Genomic DNA, 22,297 nt, shown 5'->3' on the forward strand with positions numbered 1-22,297 from the left:
GTGAATTCTTAACCGTTGGACCACTAGAGAAGCCCCAGACTCTCTTCTCTTGAAGGAATCAGAAGCTGTGATGGCCTGGGCCGGCCCCTTCCTGTGCCCCAGGCACACAGATAGCGCCACCTGTCTTTCCTTGTCACGGTCCCAGCCTGGCCCGAGATACTGCAGGCAGCTGGTGGGTGTCCACAGCCCCCCTTTCTCGTTTCCCTTCCCGACTTCTAGCCTGGGACCCTCTGTCTTGGAGTATTTTTTTTTCTTTCAATATTTAGTTGTATTTATTTATTTATTTGGCTGTACCAGGTCTTAGTTGGAGTGTGTGGGATTTTAGCTGGAGCATGTGGGATCTAGTTCCCCGACCAGGGATCAAACCCGGGGCCCCTGCATTGGGAGCGCAGAGTCTTAAGCCACTGGACTACCAGGGAAGTCCCGCCTGGAGCTTTTTAGATTCTCCTTTCTCCCCAAAGGGATAATCAAATCCCAGGGGCAGTCTTGGCACTCCTGGGCACTGAAAGCGCGTTCACCATCTGGAACTCCTGGCTGCAGGGCTGGAGGACCTTGGATTCCTGGTCATTTCTCCATCATCAGACACTCACTCATCAGCAAACGCCCTCAGGCTATTTCAGTGGCCCGTTAAGCATCCACATTTGAGAGGTGAATGGATCGGATCAAAGTGGGTCCTTTGCCCTTCGGCCGGGGCCTCTTGGTGGCAGTAGGGGATCTCACAGCCAGGCCTGTAGGAGGTGGGCCCTCGGAGTCCAGACGGGTGATTTGCTGGAGGTTGGGGAGAGAGGTGATGTATGGAAGGGCGGGTGATGAGTGGGTGGGCTCCCAGCCTAGAGCAGCTATTCTTAGCAGCAGAAACATTTGTCCTTGTTCACATGTGGTGGAGGACATCCCCCAGAGATCTGCCCTGAAATATTAGAGGCGACCCCATAAATTCCTCGGAAAGCTGTCCTTGAGGGCCTGTGTGAGCGGAGGAGGCTGGGAGCAGGCGTTTCCGGCAGCTGCACAGCTGTGGACACGTTTGCCAGATGTTGGTGCTGGGGAGTCGGTGGGAACCCAGGAGCTGCCCACCTCACCCTCGGACAAGGACCCATCTTAAGAGGCATAGAGTTTCTAGTCAGCCCCTCCCTGCATCCAGGCCATCTGGGTAGAAGCGACTGGTCAGTGGAGAGCTCAGCTGATGGGGCACTGCTGAGGGACCAGAGCTGTGAGACACTGGTCTGCAGGCCCAGTCAGGTTGTGTGGCCTTCAGATCCTGCCATCAGCCCTTGACTGTGGTCCCACTCAGCCCTAGGCTCTGAGGGTCCACTGAGTGGTAGGACCCCTGGCAGTGTTCTTGGCAATGCTCTCTTTTCATGGGGTGGCTCTGACAGTGGGAACCCCCGTATAGCAGCTAGGTGCTCTTAGCTAACAATCAGGGAGGCCTCCCTGGAGGAGGTGTGTGTGTGTGTTTAAAAAAAATTTTTTTTTAAAACTATGGTACAGTTTCAGTTCAGTTCAGCCGCTCAGTCGTGTCCGACTCTTTGCAACCCCATGAACTGCAGCACGCCAGGCCTCCCTGTCCATCACCAACTCCTGGAGTTCACTCAGACTCACGCCCATTGAGTCGGTGATGCCATCCAGCCATCTCATCCTCTGTTGTCCCCTTCGCCTCCTGCCCCCAATCCCTCCCAGCATCAGAGTCTTTTCCAACGAGTCAACTCTTTGCATGAGGTGGCCAAAGTACTGGAGTTTCAGCTTTAGCATCTTTCCTTCCGAAGAAATCCCAGGGCTGCTCTCCTTCAGAATGGTACAGTTTAAACACAGCATCTCAGCCATTTTTGTTTGTTTGTTTGGCCATGCTGTGCAGCATGTGGGAATCTTAGTTCCCCAACCAAGGATTGAACCCAGACCCCTTGCTTTGGAAGCTCGGGTCTTAACCACTGAATCTCCAGGGATGTCCCTCAGCCGTTTTTAAATATACAGCTCAGAACGTTCACAGTTGTGCAACCATTATCACCATCATCACCAGAACTTTTTATCTTGCAAAACAGAAACTCTGTGCCCATTAAACACAAACTTCCCTTCTGCCTCCCCCGGCTCCTGGCACGTATCCTTCTATTATACTTCCTGTGACTCTTGACTACCCTGGGGCTCTCATTTGGGTGGAATCTGCAGTGTTTGTCCTTCTATGTCTGGCTTATTTCACTCAGCAGAATGTCAAGAGCTGTGTTCTGCAGCCTGTTTTCGCCTCGGTTGTTGGTTCAGTCCCATCCAGGCTGAAGCCAAGTGGATGGACCCAGGACCCTGAACCCCTCATCCTTTCGAATGCCAGGGTCCTCCCAGAATTAGTAACCGGGTCACAGCATCTCACCACCAGCAGGCATGATGCTCAGCCCCCACATAGCTCGCCCTGTCTTGTGCCTACAACCCACTCCATAGCCCCCCATCCCCATCCCAGCCTCAGGGCAGGGGGTTAATCGGTTTGCCCGGGTCACACAGCTGGTGCCAGCGCCCCATCCCCCACTGCCCAGACACCAGCCTCTTCTCTGTGTGTCCCCCCCCCCCTCCACCCCCCACCTCGCCTTCTCTCTGCAGAGAAAATTGCCGTTTGGAAGGCCAGATGGAGGAGCTGGGTCTAATGGAAACCACGTCCCTCCTGGGGCGCCCAGAACTTAATGAGGAAGAGCCAGGAAAAATCCGGCGTAATGTTTGTGAAATACCCCAGAGGGAGGGCGCGTCGCACGGCAAGGGTTCTCGTGTGGAACCCTGAGACCTGGTGTGCCAGGAGGTTTTGTCAGGGCTGTGGCTTCCCTCTTTCTCTCTCTCTTTTAAAATTAAAAGGGGGGGAAAAAAAGAAAAAGGGTCGTGGAGGAAGTGATTTTGAGCAGATCTTGCCCTGGCAGGGGAGCAGTGCCGTACGGCCGAGCTGGCCGCAGCCCAGCGGACACAAATGTACCAATTAAATTGGAAACAGAAATGGGCCTCCTTGACGACTCCAACCAGCACCGCCTCCCTTCTGCCTGCTTTGGGAGGGGGCGCGGGGTGTGCGGGAGCGGGTTGGGGCGGGGCGTCGCTGGGCTGGCGGTTTGAGGGATCCGAAAGAAGCTTGGCTGCTTCCTCGCTGTGTGACCTTGGGCAAGTGAGTTCACCTCTCTGAGCCTCCGTTTCCTGTTCTGTTGAATGGGGACAGTCGTGTTTGATGTGGGAAATCGGATTCTTCCGGTGAGCTGGTGCCGGTGGATGAGGCGGAACTACCGGTAGTGAGGGACAGCTCCGAGGGCCCTGGGAGGGCTTCTCCGAGCAGAATGAGTGGCAGGGGGTGCCGGTGGGAAGTTCTCCCAGTAGTTGGGGATCCTTTTTCAAGGAGGTAAGAGGTGGGGCAGGTGCCAGGGGTGTGTTTTTCCTGGAAGGTTTTTTTTCTTTTTTTTGGCTGCACTTGCGGGATTGCGGATTGCGACTTGCGGGCCCTTAGTTACCCGACCAGGAATCGAACCTGTGCCACCTGCAGTGGAAATCAGAATCCTGGCTTCCCTGGTAGCTCAGCTGGTAAAGAATCTGCCTACAGTGCAGAAGACCTCGGTTCGATTCCTGGATGGGGAAGATCCTCTGCAGGAGAGCATGGCAACCCACTCCAATATTCTTGCCTGGAGAATCCCCATGGACAGAGGAGCCTGGCTGGCTACAGTCCACGGGGTCGCAGAGTCCGACACCACTGAGCGACTAAGCACAGCACTGCACAACCACTCAATTGCCAGGAAGTCCCTTCGTTGGAAAGTTTGATGCAGGATGTGGCATTTGGGGTGGCGGTCGGGATCTTATCCATGGTCCCCCAGCCAGGATGCAGAGGCATTTCTGTCCCGGGACCTGATTATCCTGTGGGGCTGGAGCCCTTCCCCTGCCTGGCCCCTGGGCTCAGCGCAGACCACTCAGTTCCGCCCATTCCCGCCCCTGCCCCCGCCCCCGCCCCTGTCCCAGACGCCTGCCTGCACCGCTAGGGCAGAGTGATCCAGTTCAGGAGGGCGGAGTCTGGCCATGAGGCAACAGCCTGCTGACCCTCTTCCGGCCTCAGTTTCCCATCTGTAACGAGAGGGTGTTGAGTGAGCTGCCCCGCGGCCAAGTTCGCAGGGCGGGGAAGGGCAGCCCCCTCCTTCTTGTTTCCAGACTGTGCGAGGCCCCGCTCACCGCGGGGAATCAGCCCTCTACTTTCTCCGTCATCAGGTGTGGGGCTCCCCTGTCCCGTCCAACCTCCTAATTACGGACTCACTGCACCATTTGGTCGGCTCTTCCCGCAGCTTAAGTTTGCTTATCTGCATCACGGAGACAGTCACGGTAACTACCTCTGCCGGTAACATCAGCGCCATCATGGTTGTTAACTTGCCTCCCTTTCTGCCCCTAGTATTTGGAGCAATGCAGGGTGGTAACAGCCTTAGCTCTGATTTGGGGGGCTCATTATTATTTAAAAATATCTTTTTAGTTTTATTTATGACTGCTTCGGGTCTTAGTTGCAGCATTCCCCATCTTCATTGCGGAGCATTGTCTCAGACAAGGGCTTATTAGTTGCCTCGAGGCATGTGGGATCTTAGTTCCCTGACCAGGGATCGAACTCTTGTCCCCTGCCTTAGAAGGTGAATTCTTAACCATTGGACCACCAGGGATGTCTCTGGGGACTCATTTATGGGTGTTGAGCTTTCCATAGATCTTTCCCCAAAGAGTCATCTTTCTACTGGCCCTAGGGAGAGAGTTTGACAGATGGGATGTTAATAAAGCTCAGAGAGGACTTCCCTGGTGATACAATGGAGAAGAATCTGCCTGCCAATGCTGGAGCCCTGGGTTTGATCCCTGACCCGGGAAGATTCCACATGCCCCAGAGCATCTAAAACCCATGTGCCACAGCTACTGAGCCAAAGTTCTAGAGTCCTCGAGCCACAACTACTGAGTCCGAGTGCAACTACCCAAGCCTGTGTGCCCAGAGCCTGTGCTCTGCAATAAGAGAAGCCACCGCAGTGAGAAGCCCATGCATCACAATGAGGAGTCGCCCCCTCTTGCTGCAACTAGAGAAGGCCCAGGCACAGCATCGAGGGCCCACCCCAACCAAAAAAAAAAAAAGCCCAGAGAGGTCCCTATTGTGTCCAGGGTCACACAGCCACATAGTAGCAGAATTGGAAGTTGAACCTAGTTCGCAGCTTTCCACACTTGGCGGTGTGTGGGCAGGTGGTGACTTGGTGAGAGCGTGCATCTCTAGGGTAAGGGTGACCTGCTGCAGGGCACCACCTTTTCCCTTAGTGCCTGAGGGGCTGTGACTCGGCCCACAGCCTTCAGGGCTCCTGCTATGCAGGTGATCCAAGATAGGGCTCAAACTGCTGGCTGTGAGCTCTCTCTGGGCTCTGGGAGACAGTGGGTAAACAGACGGCAGTGGTGCGTGGTGTTGGGCCCATGGGGGTGGCAGGGAGAGAGAGGCTTTTGGGAACCCAGGTTGGGGAGCTGGAGTTGGGGGAGGGTTCCTGGGAAGTGATGGTGGAGGCGAGAGCTCCATCCATACAGCCAGGCCCGAAGGGGAAGGGGAACTGTGCTCTAGGTCACCTAGTCCTGTTTCAGGCTGGGGATATAAACAGATAGAGCAGACTGCGAGGGGACATGGCAATCAGCAGAGAGGGGTATCCATCTCACGTGGGTGACCCCTGCTCACCTCCAGCTGGTCATGCCCCTAAATGATTTTGTTGCGGAAAAATACACATAAGATTTACCATTTGAACCATATTAAAGTGTATGGTTCGTGGATGTGTAATAGATTCAGTGGCGTGCCACACCGTCACCACTGTCTCATCCTAAAATGTGTTCATCATCCCAAGGGAACTCTGCTGCTGCTGCTGCTGCTAAGTCGCTTCAGTCGTGTCTGACTCTGTGCAACCCCATAGACGGCAGCCCACCAGGCTCCCCTGTCCCTGGGATTCTCCAGGCACGAACACTGGAGTGGGTTGCCATGTCCTTCTCCAATGCATGTAAGTGAAGAGTGAAAGTGAAGTTGCTCAGTCGTGCCTTAGCGACCCCATGGACTGGAGTGGGGTGCCATTGTCTTCTCCGAAGGGAAACCTAATACCTATTAACAGTCACTTCCCATCCTCCCCTCCCCCAGCCTCTGGTAGGCACCAGCCTACATCTAACTCAGGGGATTTGCCTCTTTTGGACATTTTGCATAAATGGCATCATTCAACACGTGCTTCTTCCTTTCGGCATAATATTTTCATGATTTTTATATCTTCCCCCCTTTTAAAAATAATTTAATTTCTTTTTGGCTGCACTGGGTCTTCATTGCTTCGCATACTTTTCTCCAATTGCACCGAGTGGGGGCTACTCTCTAGTTGTGGTGCTGGGGCTTCTCGTTGTGGTGGCTTCTCTCGTGGAGCACAGGCTCTGGGGCTCGAGGCTTCAGTGGCTGCGGCTCATGGGCTCAGTAGTTACAGCTCCCAGGCTCTAGAATTTAGGCTCGGCAGTTGTGACGCATGGGTTTAGTTGGTCCGCAGCATGTGGGATCTTCCAGGATCAGAGATCGAACCCAAGTCTCCTGCATTGGCAGGAGGATTCTCTACCACTGAGCCACCAGGGAAGCCTTATGTGTCCATTTTTATAGCTAAATAATATTCCAGTGAATGGATCCGTCACAGTCTATTTACCCACTCATCAGTTGAAGAATGTTTGGGTTGTTTCTGTTTCTTGGCTGTTGTGAATAGCGCTGCTCTGAACATTCGTGTTTGTTTTATTTCATCACCTGCTTTCATTTTTTGGGCTGTATGCCTGGGAGTAGACTTGCTGGGTCACACGGTATCTCTGTGTTTATCTTCGTGAGGTGCTGCCAGACTGTTTTTCGCAGAAACTGCACCATTTTACATCCCTGCCTGCAATGTGTGTGAGTCCCTAGTTTTCAGAGAAGCCAGAAATTAGGGGTGTTTCTGTGAACTCTCTTGATAATGCTTCGTGTTGAGCTGGTCCCTGGGGCCTGGCTCAGCTGGATGGGGAGAAGGGGAGCAGGTCCCTGGAAATCTGTCCAATGAAAACATATCTGGGGGTATATGCCACATTCTGGACCCACTGGAAGCTGTTTTTCTGGCTATTGCTTGGTGCCTGAGTGTGGCGCAATGTGTCGTGATACCCAGGGCTGTGAATCCCATTGGCCACAAGGAAAATGTTTCTGAGGCTGCAGTCAACGGGCTTTCCTTTTCTCCTCTTCTCCAGGAGGAAGGGGTGCTGGCTGTGGGTTGAGGAGAGTGGTGCCCAGGGGAGGGTGGGCCTTGAGTCCATCCCACTGGGATTCTGGAGATTGGAATCAGAGGCAGCTTTCCCCCTGGGTTTCTGTGCCCAGCATCCTGGGGCTTGGGGAGCACTTATGTGGACTTGGGAGGGTGCTCATGGGGATGATGGTGCTCATCTGTGTCCCCCATGGTGGCTGGCAGGAAGCCTGATGGGGGGATATTAGTGGAATAAAAACATGCTTGGCTCTGGGAGTTGGTTAAAAAAGTAACCTCTGAAAAGTGGAACACTTGAATTGATATCCATTGGTTGATTAGTCCATCCATCCATCCGTCCATCCATCCCCCCCTTCATCCATCCCTCCATCATCCTTCCTCCCTTATCCACCCATCCATTCCTCACTCATCTCACTCATCACCTTCATCCATCCATCACCCCTCTCCATCTATCCATCCATCCTTCCTTTCCCCCTTATCCATCCATCCATCCCTTCATCCATCCATCCATCCATCTATCCCCACCTTCATCCATCCATCCATTCATCCATCCTCCCCTCCCTTATCCATCCATCTATCCATCCATCCATCTACCTATCCATCCATCCATCCATCCATCCATCCATCCATTCATCCATCCTTCCCTCGTTTCATCCATCCATCCCTTCATCCATCCATCCATCCCTTCATCTATCCATCTATCCATCCATCCATCCTTCCCTCGCTTCATCCATCCATCCATCCATCCTCCGCTTCATCCATCCATCCATCCTTCCCTTGCTTCATCCATCCATCCCTTCATCCATCCATCTATCCATCCATCCATCCTTCCCTTGCTTCATCCATCCATCCCTTCATCCATCCATCCATCCTTCCACGCTTCATCCATCCATCCCTTCATCCATCCATCCATCCATCCACCCATCCTTCCATGCTTCATCCATCCATCCCTTCATCCATCCACCCATCCATCCATCCATCCTTCCTCCCTTGTCTACTCAACCCTCCATCCATTCCTCACTCATCTCATTCATCACCTTCATCATCCATTCATCCCCTCTCCATCTATCCATCCATCCATCCATCCATCCTCCCCCCCTTCATCCATCCATCCCTTCATCCATCCATCTATCCATCCATCCATCCTTCCCTTGCTTCATCCATCCATCCATCCATCCTCCACTTCATCCATCCATCCCTTCATCCATCATCTATCCATCCATACATCCTTCCCTTGCTTCATCCATCCATCCATCCTTCCACACTTCATCCATCCATCCCTTCATCCATCCATCTATCCATCCATCCACCCATCCTTCCATGCTTCGTCCATCCATCCCTTCATCCACCCATCTATCCATCCATCCATCCATCCATCCTTCCTCCCTTGTCTACTCAACCCTCCATCCATTCCTCACTCATCTCATTCATCACCTTCATCATCCATTCATCCCCTCTCCATCTATCCATCCATCCATCCTTCCCCATCCATCCCTTCATCCATCCATCCATCCATCCACCTATCCATCCACCCCTCACCCCCCATCCTTCCTTCTTCCCTCTCCCCTCCCTCCCTCATCCATCTTACCCTCCATGCATCCGTCACTCACCTCATTCATCACCTTCATCCATCCGTCCCCCACTGTATCCCATCTATCCATCCCTCCATCCATCCACTCATTTCTTCTTCCTCTTCCTTCCATCCATCTCCTTTGAGTACCTGGCTGGGAGCTTTCCCTGTTGGGACCGGCCAGTCACTGGATGTCAGCTCTGATTGGCAGGCAGTCTGTCTGACTGGTTCACTGCTGTAGCTCCAGTGTTTGAAATACTGCTTGTACATTGTAGATACCCAAATAATTTCCTGATTGGCCAGAATGTGTGGAGATTCCCGTTGGCTTGGGTTTGTCTAACCTGGTACCAGATTGGTGGGGGGTGGCAGGTGGCACCCCTATGGGCGGCACATTGAGCTGACTCTGAGAATGGTGACCTTTGGCCACTCTGCACCACCGCCCCTTGGGCAGGGCCAAGGACAGGCTGTGGTTGGGGTCCTGGCTCCTCCTTAGGGAGCCCAGTGACCTCTTTGCCAGGTGAGGAACAGGGAGGTTGGTCTTCTTGCTGGAGTTGCCAAGGTGGGCAGGGGCCCATTTCTGTAGGATCCTGGATGGTGTTTTTTTTTTTTTTTTCCTGCACTGCTTGGCAGGTGGGATCTTAGTTCTCCATCTGGGGATTGAACCTCTGTCCCCTGCATTGGCAGCACAGAGTTTTAACCTCCAGACCACTAGGGAAGTCCCTGGACAGTGGCTTTAATAGTGTTAGGATTATGGGTGGGCCAGCCCTTTTACCTGCATCCAGTGCACAGAGGCCTGCGCCCATGGCTGTAGACAGGGGGCACAGCTGAAGTTTCCTCGAGCACAGAGATGCGGGGGCAGGCCTAGCGTAGGAGACCCTTCACATCGCCCCAGCCCACAGGGCGTCATCCTTCTCTTCTCACTTGGAGTGAAAGCCCCGTGTGACCTCCACTCTCACCATCTGGGTCTGCCTGCTGTTTCTACCTCAGGGCCTTTGCACTTGCCGTTCCCTCTGCCTGGAACGCCCATCCAAGACATCTACACGGTTTCCTCTCTCTCCTCCTCCACGTGTTTGCCTGAGGACACCTTTTGGTGAGCCTGTCCCTGAGCACCCACTTTAAAACTGCACCCCAGCCCCTATCCCCTGCCTACCTACTCCACACTTCTGCTTTTCTCCATAGCGCAAACACTGTCTGCCATCCTATAGTCATTCTCGTGTCACCTCCTGGAACACCAGTTCTGAGACGGTGGGCGGGGACTTTGAGTCTGTCACTTGCTGCTGTGTGCTGGTACCTGTCCCACAAGTGAAAGTGAAAGTGTTAATCACTCAGTCGTGTCCACCTCTTTGTGACCCCATGGACTGTAGCCCACCAGGCTCCTCTATCCATGGAATTTTCCAGGCAAGAATACTGGAGTGGATAGCCATGCCCTTCTCCAGGAGATCTTCCCAACCCACAGATTGAACCCGGGTCTCCTGCATTGCAGGCAGATTCTTTACTATCTGAGCTACCAGGGAAGCCCAACAAGAGGTGCCTATAAATCATGGTTGACAGTAGGGGGTGGCCAGGGCACCGGGCAGGATCTCTGCCTGTGCCCCCATCCACATGGGCTGTTCTGGCTCCTATGGGCCAGGCCAGATGAGGCTCACCCACACAACTTCCCACCTTTATCTCATTACTTGATTCAGAGTCGGGTTCCTGGGCATTCATTCTGCACCATAAGCCCCTGCTGAAGGCAACCTTCAAATAGATGGCCTATTCCCGAATTTTTACTGTATGTCAAAAGCTAGAAACACAAAGTGTGAACAGTCAGCTTCATTCTAGCTGGTGTTTATGCAGCATCTTCACCTCACATTCCAGAACTGTTTTTATCTTCAAGTCCTGTCCCATCTCTCCACCCGCGCCCCAGTGCTGGCTTCCAGGTCTCCATTCTCCTTGGGCCACTGAATGCCTCTTTGTGCCAGGCTCGGAGATATAGCAGTGAACAAAGCACATATTGAGCACCTTGCTGTTTTGGGTTGGGGCTTTCCAGGTGGCGCTAGTGGTAAAGAACCCATCTGCCAATGCAGGAGACATAAGAGATGTGGGTTCAATTCCTGGGTCGGGAAGATCCCCTGGAGGAGGGCATGGCAACCCAGTCCAATATTCTTGCCTGGAGAATCCCCATGGACAGAGGAGCCTGGGGGCTACAGTCAATAGGATTGCACAGAGTCAGACTTGACTGAAGTGATTTAGAGTGCTTTGTATTGGGTTAAGTGGTGTCCTCCTCAAGTTCATGTCCACCTGGAACCTATGAGTGTGACTTTATTGGAAGAGAGGATCTTTGTAGATGTAATTAGTTAAGTTGAGGTCACACTGGAGAGGCTAGGCCTTAAGTCCAATATAAGTGGAATCCTTATAAGAAGAGGAGGCCAGGTCCTGGTTAAGACTCTGCACTCCCAATGTTAGGCGCACAGGTTCAATCCCTTGTCGGGGAACTAAGATCCCGCATACTGCATGGTATGGCCAAAAAGAAGAGGAGCCCAAAATGAAGACAGACACAAAGAAAAAAAGGCCATGTGAAGGTGGGCAGAGATTGGAGCGGTGGGGCCACAAGCTAAGGAAACCTGGAGCCACCAGGAGCTGGAAGAGCCAGGAAAAGGTCCTCCCCTGGAGCCTCTGGAGGGAGTGTGGCCTTGTTGACACCCTGATTTTGGACTTCTGGCCTCCAGATCAGTGAGAAGATCCATTTCCCCTGTCTTTAGCCCTTCAGTTTGTGGCAATTTGTTACAGTGGCTCCAGGAAAACAATACACCTACTGTGTGCACCATGCGCCTTGTAGGGGATTCAGCTGTCACTTAAATGTTTATGGAGGAGCTACTGTGTGTCAGATGAGCTTCCCTGGTGGCTCAGCAATAAAAAATCTGCCTGCCAATGCAGGAGACTCAGGTTCGATTCCTGGGTTGGGAAGATCCCCTGGAGGAGGGCAGGGCAACCCACTCCAGTATTCTTGCCTGTAGAATCCCCATGGACAGAGGAGCCTGGCAGGCTACAGTCCATGGGTCACAAAGAGTTGGACAGGACTTCGCGACTGAACAACTGTGTGTCAGACACTGAAGAGACCAACGAGGCCTCTGCCTACAGGCTCCCAGATCATCTGTGTGTCTCTGACCCGAGACAGTCTGGGTGGGGATGGGGGTGTCATAGACCATGTCCCTTCTGTGAGACTGGTGGCTGCTCTGAGCTCAGTGGAGGGTTCTGACTAGTGCTCGTGTGCTTGTGCTGGGGGCCTCCTCGCTCCTGCCTGGCAGCTGATTTTAAATTCTGAGGCTCCTCCACCCGCTGCAATTTCCAGCGTGGGTGCCCATTAGCTCCAAGAAAATGTCAGGCACGTGCTGTGCAGACAGCTCCCCTTTTATCTTCCAAGGCTCAGGTCTGAAGGGTCCCAGGCACATTTCAGCTTCAGTTCTGGGCTCTTAACAAGCAATCCCCCGACTTCCCTGAGCTCTCAGAGACATCCCAGCCCCGGCAGCCATGATCCACCCTCCTATGAGCCAGGCTGCTTGGGATACGAAAAGTCCACGGAGTGTGCTTGGTATGGCCTCCCTGGCTGTCTTGCCTGGGGCCTAAGAGGGATGTCAGGGCAGGATGGAAACTTACCCTCCCCCCACCCAAAGAAAGAGACCTCTCCCCAGCAGGGCTGGGGACTGAGGATGCGGGTGTGGTGGGCTCTGTCCTCATCTCGTGTTACTGGTGTTCCTCTCCCAGAAGTTCATTCATTGAGCAGCTGCTGTGCGCCCGGTGCTGTGCTAGGCTCACGGGAGGCCGCAGAGGCAGACACAGAATCCAAGGCAGTGGTGAGTTCTCTCTGTGGATGCGGAACGTGGGGTTGGCAGCGTTGTGGGTTTGCTGCCAAATCAGAGCCACAGCCTATAGGGCTCTCCAGGGCGGCTTCCTGGCTCTGGCCAGGTGTCTCCTCTGGGACAGGCGTGCTGGGGGTCCCTGCCGTGTGCATGGGAGCCCCAGTTTGCAGCCTTCCTCAGGCTGATTCCGCAGGGCAGCAGGGCAGTTGCCCCCGCCGTGTTTTGTGGTTTGGATGTGCGAGGCCCAGCGGGGCTTGCGGTGTCCCCGTCCCATGGGGCTCAGGAGTGTCCTACGCCGCCTGGTGAAGCAAGCCCTTAACCTCACCAGAGCACTCCCTCTTCTCCCTGGAACCCTGACCTGGCTGAGTTTGCCTTATTGAGCACCTTCTGTTCACCAGGCATCACTTCACAAGCATGCTGTCCTCCTGGGTCCGTGGAGCAGGAACACGCATGCTTCCCGTCTGCCATTGAGGAAATAGAGGATCAGAGTCCCGAGGCGTCTTGCCAGAGGAGGGGAACCACAGCCCCCATCCCTGGGGGAACGCATGGCCTTCTTCACCCCCAGAGCAAGGTGTTTCTGAGGCCGGCAGTCTCCTTCCCACCTTCCACACAGTCTGCTTCTGCTTCTTGGTCCCTGCTGCCCCAATCCCACAGCATCATCTCACGTATCTTGTGATAACCCCCCCACCCCCGTACCCTGGCCTCCTGGTTCCACGCTTGCTCTTCACGGCGCCTGCTTATCAAACACTCCAGCCCTTTCCTCTCTTCGTCAACCACCTTCTGTAGCTCCCCACTGCCTTTCAAACAAAATCCACCCTTTCTGTGGCCCATGGGCCTTGAATGACTCGAGGAATTTCTCAAGCACACAGTGCCTGTTCTGGTCTCTGGGCTCTTGCTTAGGTGGTGGCCTCTGCCTAGAGCCCCATCTACTTCCCCCTCCCCCGGCTGTGTCTTGTTCACACTCCAGGAGGTTCTCCCCGGCTCCCTCTTGCCCTCCTCAAGGCTTGCAGAGCCCCCAGCCTGCACTCAGAGGTCACTATTTACTGCTTGTCTGCTCTCTGCCGCACCCTGCCGGAGCGCCAAGACCATCTGTGGCCTGGACCCTGCCTCATTCAGTAGCTTGGGGCTGAGCTCTGAGTGGGGACCTCAAAGTGTCTGGAGAACAATGGATGCCACCATCCCCTCCTGACCCCAAAGCCCCGGACTGCAGTGGTGTTGGGGCCACTGCATCGCTTTCCTGCTCTAACCTGGATCCTGTTCTCAGAACCTCGTTCAGCCAAGGCCAGATTCAGGGGACCCCCCACGTTGCCCCATGGGTCTCGCTCATCCTCTCCTCGCCTTGTCTTTATGTTAATTTATTTGGCTGTGCCGGGTCTTAGTTGCAGCATGTGAGATCTTCGAACTTTGTTGCAGCACGTGGGATCTTTAGTTGTGGCATGCAAACTCTTAGTTGCAGCATGTGGGATCTAGTTTCCTGACCAGGGATCGAACCTGGGCCCCCTGCATTGGGATCGTGGAGTCCTGGCCACTAGACCACCAGGAAAGTCCTCCCTGCACCCTTGTCTTTGGTGAAGCAATGTATACTTTTTCTTGTTCTGCACCTCCCAACATTGCTGATGAAGTAAAAACTTAATCCCCCGATGTTATGCAAACACCACCTTTATCTAGTTTCAAAACTTGCCTGGTAACCCTTACATCTATCAGCACCCTCCCCACCTCCATCCCACCCCTTGCCCCTGGCAACCACCAACCTGTTTTCTGTCTCTGTGGATTTACTGTTCTGGACATCTCACATCAGTGGAATCATCCAGTGTTTGTCCTTTCGTGTCTGGCTTCTGTCACTCAGCATCCTGTTTGCAAGGTCCATCCACGTTGTGGTGGGTGTCCGTGTTTCATTCCTTCTTAGAGCTGAATCATACTCCATCATAGGGGTAGACTGTGTTCTGTTGATTTATCCATTCGTCCATTGACGGACCCTTGGGTGGTTTCCACCTTTGACTATAGTGAATAGTGGTGTTGTGAATATGTGCGTGTACACTGATTTGTTTGAATCTCTGTTTTCCATTCTTTTGGGTCTATGCCTAGGAGTGGAATTGCTGGGTCATACGGTAATTCTATGTTTAACATTTTGAGGAGCTGCCAGACTTATTCTCCTAAAAAAAATTTTTTTTTTCAAGTTGGCAAAAAAATGTGGCTGAGGTTGGGAGGGATAGAAATTGAGCTTATTGAAATAAGCTCGTGGTGAGTGTAAGCAGCATGAGGCCCCAAGGGGCCCCTGGCTTTGGGGACAACCTGCATCTGAGGATGCTGGACCAGGGAGCTGGTGGAGTGCCTTTGGCAGGTGGGTGGCAGGGGTGGGCAGCCCCTTGGTGGTGGATGCTCTGTGTTGATGGAGTGGGAAGCCAGCCAGGCTGGGCTTGAGGAGGGTGGGGGGGGTGGCCAGGGATTCTCCAGGGCTGGTTTGAAAAGGTGTCACTCCCCTGGCTTCTGGAGCCCTTGTGCAGTCCACAATGTGAGCACCTGTCCAGGGCTGCCATCCCTAGTCGGCATTTCATTAGACAGAGAAGGGTAGAAAAGCTGTGGGGACATCAGACTTCTCACCACCTTGTGCAATGCAAAGCCACAGAGCAATTTGGAAGTTGCCCGTGGTGCTCTGGGAGGAAAGGCAAGCAGAACTGACTTCTACCTGCCCAGCTGCTGGCCTCGTCCTCGTGCTGGCCTCTCTGGGTTTAAAACCCAGAGAGAAGCTGGGATAGAATTGGCTTTGCTGCATCGGACCACCAGGGTCTGCTGGGCTTTGTGACAAGCTGGGACAAAAGGAATTCTGGAACTGGGTCCAGCACTGGTGGCCACAACTGACCCCTCTCCAGAGGCCAGTCTCTTGTCTCTGGGCTCCAGGACAGATGCCAAATTGCTCTTGGTGTGCCTGGTCTCCCTTCCACATTGCTGTCACCGGGCTGCGGCTACTGCAGTGACAGTGCTAGTGGTTGTAGTCGTAGTAGCTCCTGTTTGCTGGGTGGGACTTGTTCCCACGTTCTTAAGAGTTACACGGTTTATCCTGTCTCGATGGCTGGGAGAAGTCCATGTGGGCTTTTCTCCTACAGTGGTTGTAGGGTGGCAGTTTTGGCTCTGAATTCTTTGGCTTTGCAGCGGTAGAAGGCTGGACAGCACCCGATGGAAAGGTTGCCTGCTCCAAGACTCCTTCGTGCTCTGGAGGAGTCAGAACTTTTGATGGCAAGTGGCAGAAACCCAGGTTGGGCTGGCCAAAGCAAAATGCATAGAAGGAGAGCCTTGACTTCCCTGAATGAAGAAGCAAGCTTTGAGCTGCCTTCAGGCATGGCTGTCATCAGGACCCGACTGTTCTCTCGCCACCCTTCACTTTTGCCTGTCTAGGGGTATGTTCTTGGATAGGTTTCTGCCATGCAGTGGCCCCACAAGACCCCCAAGGTTTCATCCTCCTAGCTTACAGCCCCATTGGAGAGTGCCTCTTTCTGGTTCCTTCTCAAAGTCTCAAGACCCAACGACTCTCATTGGCTCATATTGGGTCACATGCCAATCCCTGAGCCAATCATTGGTCCAGGGGAAGCAGGGATCTGATTGGCCAGGCCTGGATCATGTGATCACTCCTGGAGTCTGGAGAGGGAAGATGGTTCCTGAAAGGAAAGTCAAGTCTACTGTAGCAGGTGATGGGGGTGGAGAGCAGGAAGCAGTCAGGGCCCCCAGATGGAGGGGAGAGGGGTTTGTTCCTCTTCTGACCACCATGATCTCCTTCTTCCCTCTTAACATCCCTCCACATCAGATCTTCAGTGGGCAGAGCACCAGTGGAGGGTTTTGGGGTGTCCATGGCCTTGGAGAAGGATGGTCGTCAGTGGAAGGCAGGGTGATGAGGGACATTGTGATGAAATTTCAGGGAGCTGAGGGGGTACATGTGAGGTGCAACCCCAGCCCTACCTGGGGACATCCAGGTGTTGAGCGCTTGCACCATCTTGGATTTTCCTCAGCTTTTGAGGAGGGGCTGTGAGTGGGGCATTGCACTTGGTGGGGGCCTGATGGACACCCTTTTTCTCTTTTTCTTTTATTTTTGATGTTGGGTATGATTTATTTGGCTCTTAAACAATACAAATGTAACAACCCATGGTCTTCCTCCCTTCCCCTTTCAGAAGGCACTGTCCTCTTAGCTACAGGGACAAGCAGAAGATTCCACATCACCAAAGCTGCCCCCAACCTCCCAGGTCTTTCCTTCTGTTCTGTTAACCACCCTCTTCCTCCTGTGTGTGGTGCTGGTGTTTCTGAGTGGACACCCCCTTTCAGAGTGGCCCAGTGTGGAGGGGGCCCAGGACCTGCCAGGCTCTCAATCCTGGCTTGCGTGGAGGAACCAGTTACAATCCTGGGGAGGCTGCCTGCAGCAGTGGCCAGCAAAGAAGGGAGAGAAGGGGCCTGGGGAGAGGGGGGGCCCCCCAGAGATTCCTGGGCAAAGGCCTCTTCTGGCCACAGGCTCTCTTGCTCTCTTGCCTGGAGTCCTTTCTTCTTTCTGAGTCTTAGTTTTTCCATCTGGAAAGCCAGTGGACTGTTTCTTGAGATTCCTTCCGTTGCGGACACAGGCGTGGTTTCTCCCCTGCGGAGGCTATCCTTCCCCTGGCCCCCAGGAGCCGCCTGGGGCCCCCTTGGGGCCGTGTCCTCGGCTGTTTCCCCAATGTGGCCCTTGGGTTCCCAGTGCCCTCGCTCTCAGCTCACATCCCGGCCAACCTCACATTTGTCCTGTCCCCCATCGCGGTGTCACACTCCCCCACCCGAGGGTCACCAGGAGGCCCAGGCAGGCCCAGCTCTGCCCGTGGTCACACTGTGACCTGCGTTCTTCCCGAGCTGACCCTGTTCACCACCGTCCCCCCAAGCTCGTGTGGACCTGTCCCCTCCTGGGACTGAGCTGCCAGGTGCTTTTGGGGAACTTTGCCCTGGTGACTCAAAGTGACAGAGGACTTGGGGTGAGATTGGGTGGGTCAAGGGTGTTAGGGGGCCGTTGGGGTGGTGGGGTCAGTGTCTGCAGAGTTAAGGTTCTATGGGGGTGAGGTTGGGTGGTCTGAGAGTTCTTGGGGACCACAGGGGTGGTGAGGGCCGTGTCCGCAGAGTTGGGGTTCCACGGGGTGCAGTTGGGTGGGCTGAGAGTGCTTGGGGGCCATAAGTGAGGTAGGGCAGCACTTGTAGAGTTGGGGTTCCCATGCCTGCTGAGCAAGCACCTTAGCAGTGGGGGAGGGCACAACTGTCATCCACGTGGCGTGTGCGGCAGCTGCTGGCCTGGCCTGTGGTTTGGAGGGGCCTCAAACACCACTTGGTGTCTCCCTCTGCTGTCAGTGGGCAGGGAGCATGCCAGTGGCATGGAGGAGGGTCCTGGAAGACCCCTGTCTGCCCTCGCTCCCTCACAGGGGCCACAGGAAGGACTTGGGGCCCCTCCAAGGTCTGCCAGGAGCAGCTGCCCCATGGCTGATCTTGCTTTCTTTTCTGTTCTCACAGGTGCCTGGGACAGGGTGGTCTGCAAGCAGATGACGAAGACTGGCTTGTAATCGTTGTTGACCATTGAGAGGGAGATTACAGGGGCCCAAGAGCCTCTCTGGACGCCCACCACCATGTCGGGATCTACGCAGCCTGTGGCACAGACATGGCGGGCCGCCGAGCCCCGCTACCCGCCCCACGGCATCTCCTACCCTGTTCAGATCGCCCGGCCGCACACGGTAAGGGGCACGGATGTTCGCCTGGGGTCACCTTTGGAGTTTTCTTTTGTCACTGGGTTTCTGTTTCTCCCTGGAGTTGGCGCTTGTGTGGCTCCGATGGTGTCCAGCCAGGGCTCACTGTCCCCGTGGGGAAGTGGGGTGACAGGGCAGATACCACTGACATCTGTGGCCTTGCCAGGCCTTGGGACATCTGGGAAAATCTCTTAGCTCCCACTTTAAAGCTGGGAAGGTGGAGCCCAGGGCCAGGCTGAGCTGCGATCCCTGCCTCTGGGTCTGCTGTGGGGTTTGCTTGTTGATGTGGAGCTTCTGCTGTATACACTGTCGGCCCAGCCTCAACCAGGCTCCCCTGCTTTAGGATTGAAGTGACTTCCTGGGGGCTGTGGCTCGCAGACCCTCCCCTCCTCAATCCTCAGGGCCTGGAACCTATTCACTGAGTGATGCTCAGAGCTTCCAGATGACAAGGCCAGCACGTGTCATTCTCTGAATCTCTGATATGAGCGGGGCAGCGATGGGGGGGGAGGTCCAGGGGGTTGGTTCTGCTCATGGGAGAGCTGCCCCAATGTTGGGGGTGGTAGCCTGCTGGGGAGGGAGCAGATATGACCTTGGTCAGGTTTTTAAAAACATTTTTGGCCATATCATGTGGCATGTGAGATCTTAGTTCCCCAACCAGGGATCAAACCTAAGCCCCCTGCACTGGAAGCCTAGAATCCTGACCACTAGACCACCAGAGAAGTCTCCTTGATCAGCTTTGCTGAGTGGCACCCGACTCTGTCCAGCTCCTAGTGGGGGCCCCCTTTCCTGACTTCACCTGTAGCTGCCTGTGGCGCCGAGGATGAGCTTTGGTTCTGCTCTGTTGGCACTTATTGGGCACTTACTATATACCGCATCTTCAGGGGCTTGCCAGAGGGCCCTCAGAGTCCTGGGCGTCACCTGCTGGACCTCCTAGCTACTCAGCGAGGGACTGTGAGGATCTGCAGTCACAGCCGGGGTTGAAGCTGGCTGTGCTGGCCCCGGCTTGTACATGCTGTGTGTGTTCTTCTCGGGTGGCGTGGTCCCTCCTCCTGAGACGCTGAAAGGAAATGGCATGGGAGGGCTTTTCCATCCTCCGTGATCGAGATGTTTTTGCATATGAGCCCACTGACCCAGCCTGAGGGCCTCTTGAGAATTTGGGCCCCAAGATGCTTTTGAGAGCTGGCTGTGGTCAACAGGCACATTCTGGATGGAGTGGTCGAATTCTCACAAACAACCTAATGAAAGAGCACCTCACGTTATCCTCCCATTGTGCAGACGAGGAGATTGAGGCTGGGAGGTTAAATAATAGGCCTCAGGTTCAATCACTGTGAGGAGGCAGAGTCGGCTTCAGCTTCAGGACTCTGTGTGTATGCATGCTTAGTCGCTAAATGGTGTCTGACTGTTTGTGACCCCATGGACTGTAGCCCGCCAGGCTCCTCTGTCCGTGGGATTTTCCAGGCATGAATACTGGAGTGGGTTGCCATGTCCTCCTTCAGGGGGTCTTCCCAGACCAGGGATTGAACCTGCATCTTTCACATTGGCAGATAGATTCTTTACCACTGAGCCACCAGGGAAGGACTCTGAGCCCCTGTGAAAAAGATGCTTCTGTTTATTGGTCACCTACTGTGTGCCCAGGGCCCAGGACTATGCTCCTGGGGATCATTTATTATTATGTATCATCATCAGCTTTGTCATGATCACAACAGCAAAAATAAGTGTTCTCATCCACTGAGTGCTTGCAGGACAAGCTTTATTTTGTTTTTTTAAGTATTTATTTATTTGGCTATGTCGGGTCTTAGTTACAGCATGTGGGATCCAGTTCCTTGACTGGGGATCGAACTCAGGCTCGCTGCACTGGGAGTGTGAAGTCGTAGCCACTGGACCACCAAGGAAGTCCCTAGGGCGAGGGTTTTGTTTATGCTCTTTGTGTATACAGTTGCCCTTGCTCCAGGGTGAACATTTTGCAGGTGAGCAAATAGGATGGGTTATGTAACGCTTCTGAGTCTTGGTTTTTCATCCATAAAATGGGGTAATGAGAGCATCTGTTGCCTGGTTTCTCCTGGGGATGAAACGTGATGATCTGTGGAACAGCATTATGGCACATGTGTCCAATTGCAAAATTGTCATCGTCATTAGAGCTGCCTGGCGGGGGGCGGGGGCCCTCCCCTCCCCCTTCCCCTTGGGGACCCTCCCCCTTCCCCCTCAGGGAGGTTCCCCCCCCCACCCCACCCCCTGGGTGAGTCCTTGAGTCCGCATGGCCCTGCCATCCTGCCATCCCACCTTTCCTTTGCCCCAGCTCGGCCCTCTTGCAGTCCTTTGGAGTCACCACCTGATCTCAGACACTTTCTGTTTTTCCTGCTGGACTGCCAGTGATGCAGGGTGTGGCTGGGCAGAACCAAGTGGTCACTTCCTCCGGGCAGGAGGCTGAGGCCGTGCGTGGGCGGGGCCCTGGACAGCTACGAGGTGGGGCATCCTTATCCTGTGTGGTGACCGCAGTGGGGCCCCGCTTCCTGACCACCCTGCCTGGCGCTGGGGCGGCCCAGCTGCGGGCCCCTGCTTGTTACTGGGAAGGCTTTAAAAGCAAGATTTCTGGGTGTCCAGGGCAGGTGGTGGGGTCTTGCTCTCCCAGGCATATGTCCAGGGCTTTTCTTTGGCAGGTGGGAGGTGAGCATTGGGACTGTAATCTGGGGGTCCCCCTGCAGCCCTGAGCCCCTAACCCCTTACTGTCAGGCCATTGTACAGAGTTTCTGAGAATTCCCTCCTCCACCCCGAGTCTTTGAAAGACAAATGGTGAAGGATAAGGGGAATAAAGGCACAGAGAGACAAATGTCCGGTTCAAGGGCCAGATGGGGACCCAGGGTCCCAGCGCCTTGTACAATAGTTGAGGCAGGGATGCTGGGATGAGGGGCAGGGCAAGAATGCCCAGATGTGCCTTTGATTCCTGTCCCTCCCAACTTGCTGAGTGACATTGGGCTGCGTGGGGCAGGCTCAGTTTTCCCATCTGTGATATGGCTGTTGTGGGTCTGAGCATCACCGGCAGATGTCTGCAAGGTGCCCAGGGCCGTGTCTGCACATGGCGGTTCTCTCTTTCCTCCTGGGAGGCTGGCGGGAGACTGAAGAGGGCCTGGATTCTGAGAGGGGGCTGGGAGCAGCCTCCTCTGCTGGCCTGTGCTTCGACCTACGTCATCTCCAGGCCGCCTGCTGTGTTATGCCTGGCTCAGGTGGAGGGCTTAATTCAAGTGTACTTCTCCGGTCTGGCGTCAGGCACGCTCAGAGCCTCTCTCCATAGTGCTGTGCACGTGGCCTGCTCAGTCCCAGCTGCTCCTCCCACACAACCTCTCTGTGTCCTATTCTCACCATCTCTGTGGTCTTGGCTTTCCTCCCCCACAGTATCAGGACCCCACATTTTCCCCCGAGGGTCTTGGAGTCTGACGGTCTCCCAGGATTGAGGGTCCCAACACATTCTCCCCTTCTTGTCTCTTTTCCTGCTTTCTACAAGCCACCTCGATTCTGCTGTCTCCCTCAGGTCCCCTGGGACCTCTTGAGCTCTCTTAAGTTCCTTCAAGCCTTGAGCTGAATGAATGCATTAAAGCCCAAAGACACAGGGTCTGAATCCCAGTGCCACTCCTTCCTGCTGTGTGGCCTTGGACAAGTTACTTAATCTCTCTGTGCCTTAGTGTTAGAAGGGTGTTTAAGTGCACAGGGTCTCAAGCTAAACCCCTTGCATTCATGTCCTGCCTCAGTGATGTCCTAGCTGTGAAACTCTAGTTTAGTGGCCTGACCACCCCTTGCCTCAGTTTCTCTTGTCTGTTGGGTGAGGGTAGTCATAAGCCTCTGAAAGTGTTACTCAGTCGTGTCCGACTCTTTGCAATCTTATGGAGTGTAACCCTCCAGGTTCCTCTGTCCATGGAATTCTCCAGGCAAGAA

General features: G+C 54.4%; 1 protein-coding gene across 20 annotated transcripts in view; it reads left to right on the forward strand.

The window, feature by feature from the left end:
- Positions 1-22,297, forward strand: part of NCOR2 (nuclear receptor corepressor 2) — a 237,130-nt gene that overhangs the window by 59,237 nt on the left and 155,596 nt on the right. For all 20 annotated transcript variants that reach the window (XM_061384552.1, XM_061384554.1, XM_061384548.1 and 17 more), the window contains one exon: positions 18,141-18,358. In XM_061384552.1, the coding sequence (XP_061240536.1) occupies positions 18,254-18,358 (105 nt within the window). In that variant the 5' untranslated portion in view covers positions 18,141-18,253. The remainder of the gene's footprint in view (positions 1-18,140; positions 18,359-22,297) is intronic.

Source organism: Bos javanicus, chromosome 17 (genome assembly GCF_032452875.1).
Source record: "Bos javanicus breed banteng chromosome 17, ARS-OSU_banteng_1.0, whole genome shotgun sequence".
Classification (NCBI taxonomy): domain Eukaryota; kingdom Metazoa; phylum Chordata; class Mammalia; order Artiodactyla; family Bovidae; genus Bos; species Bos javanicus.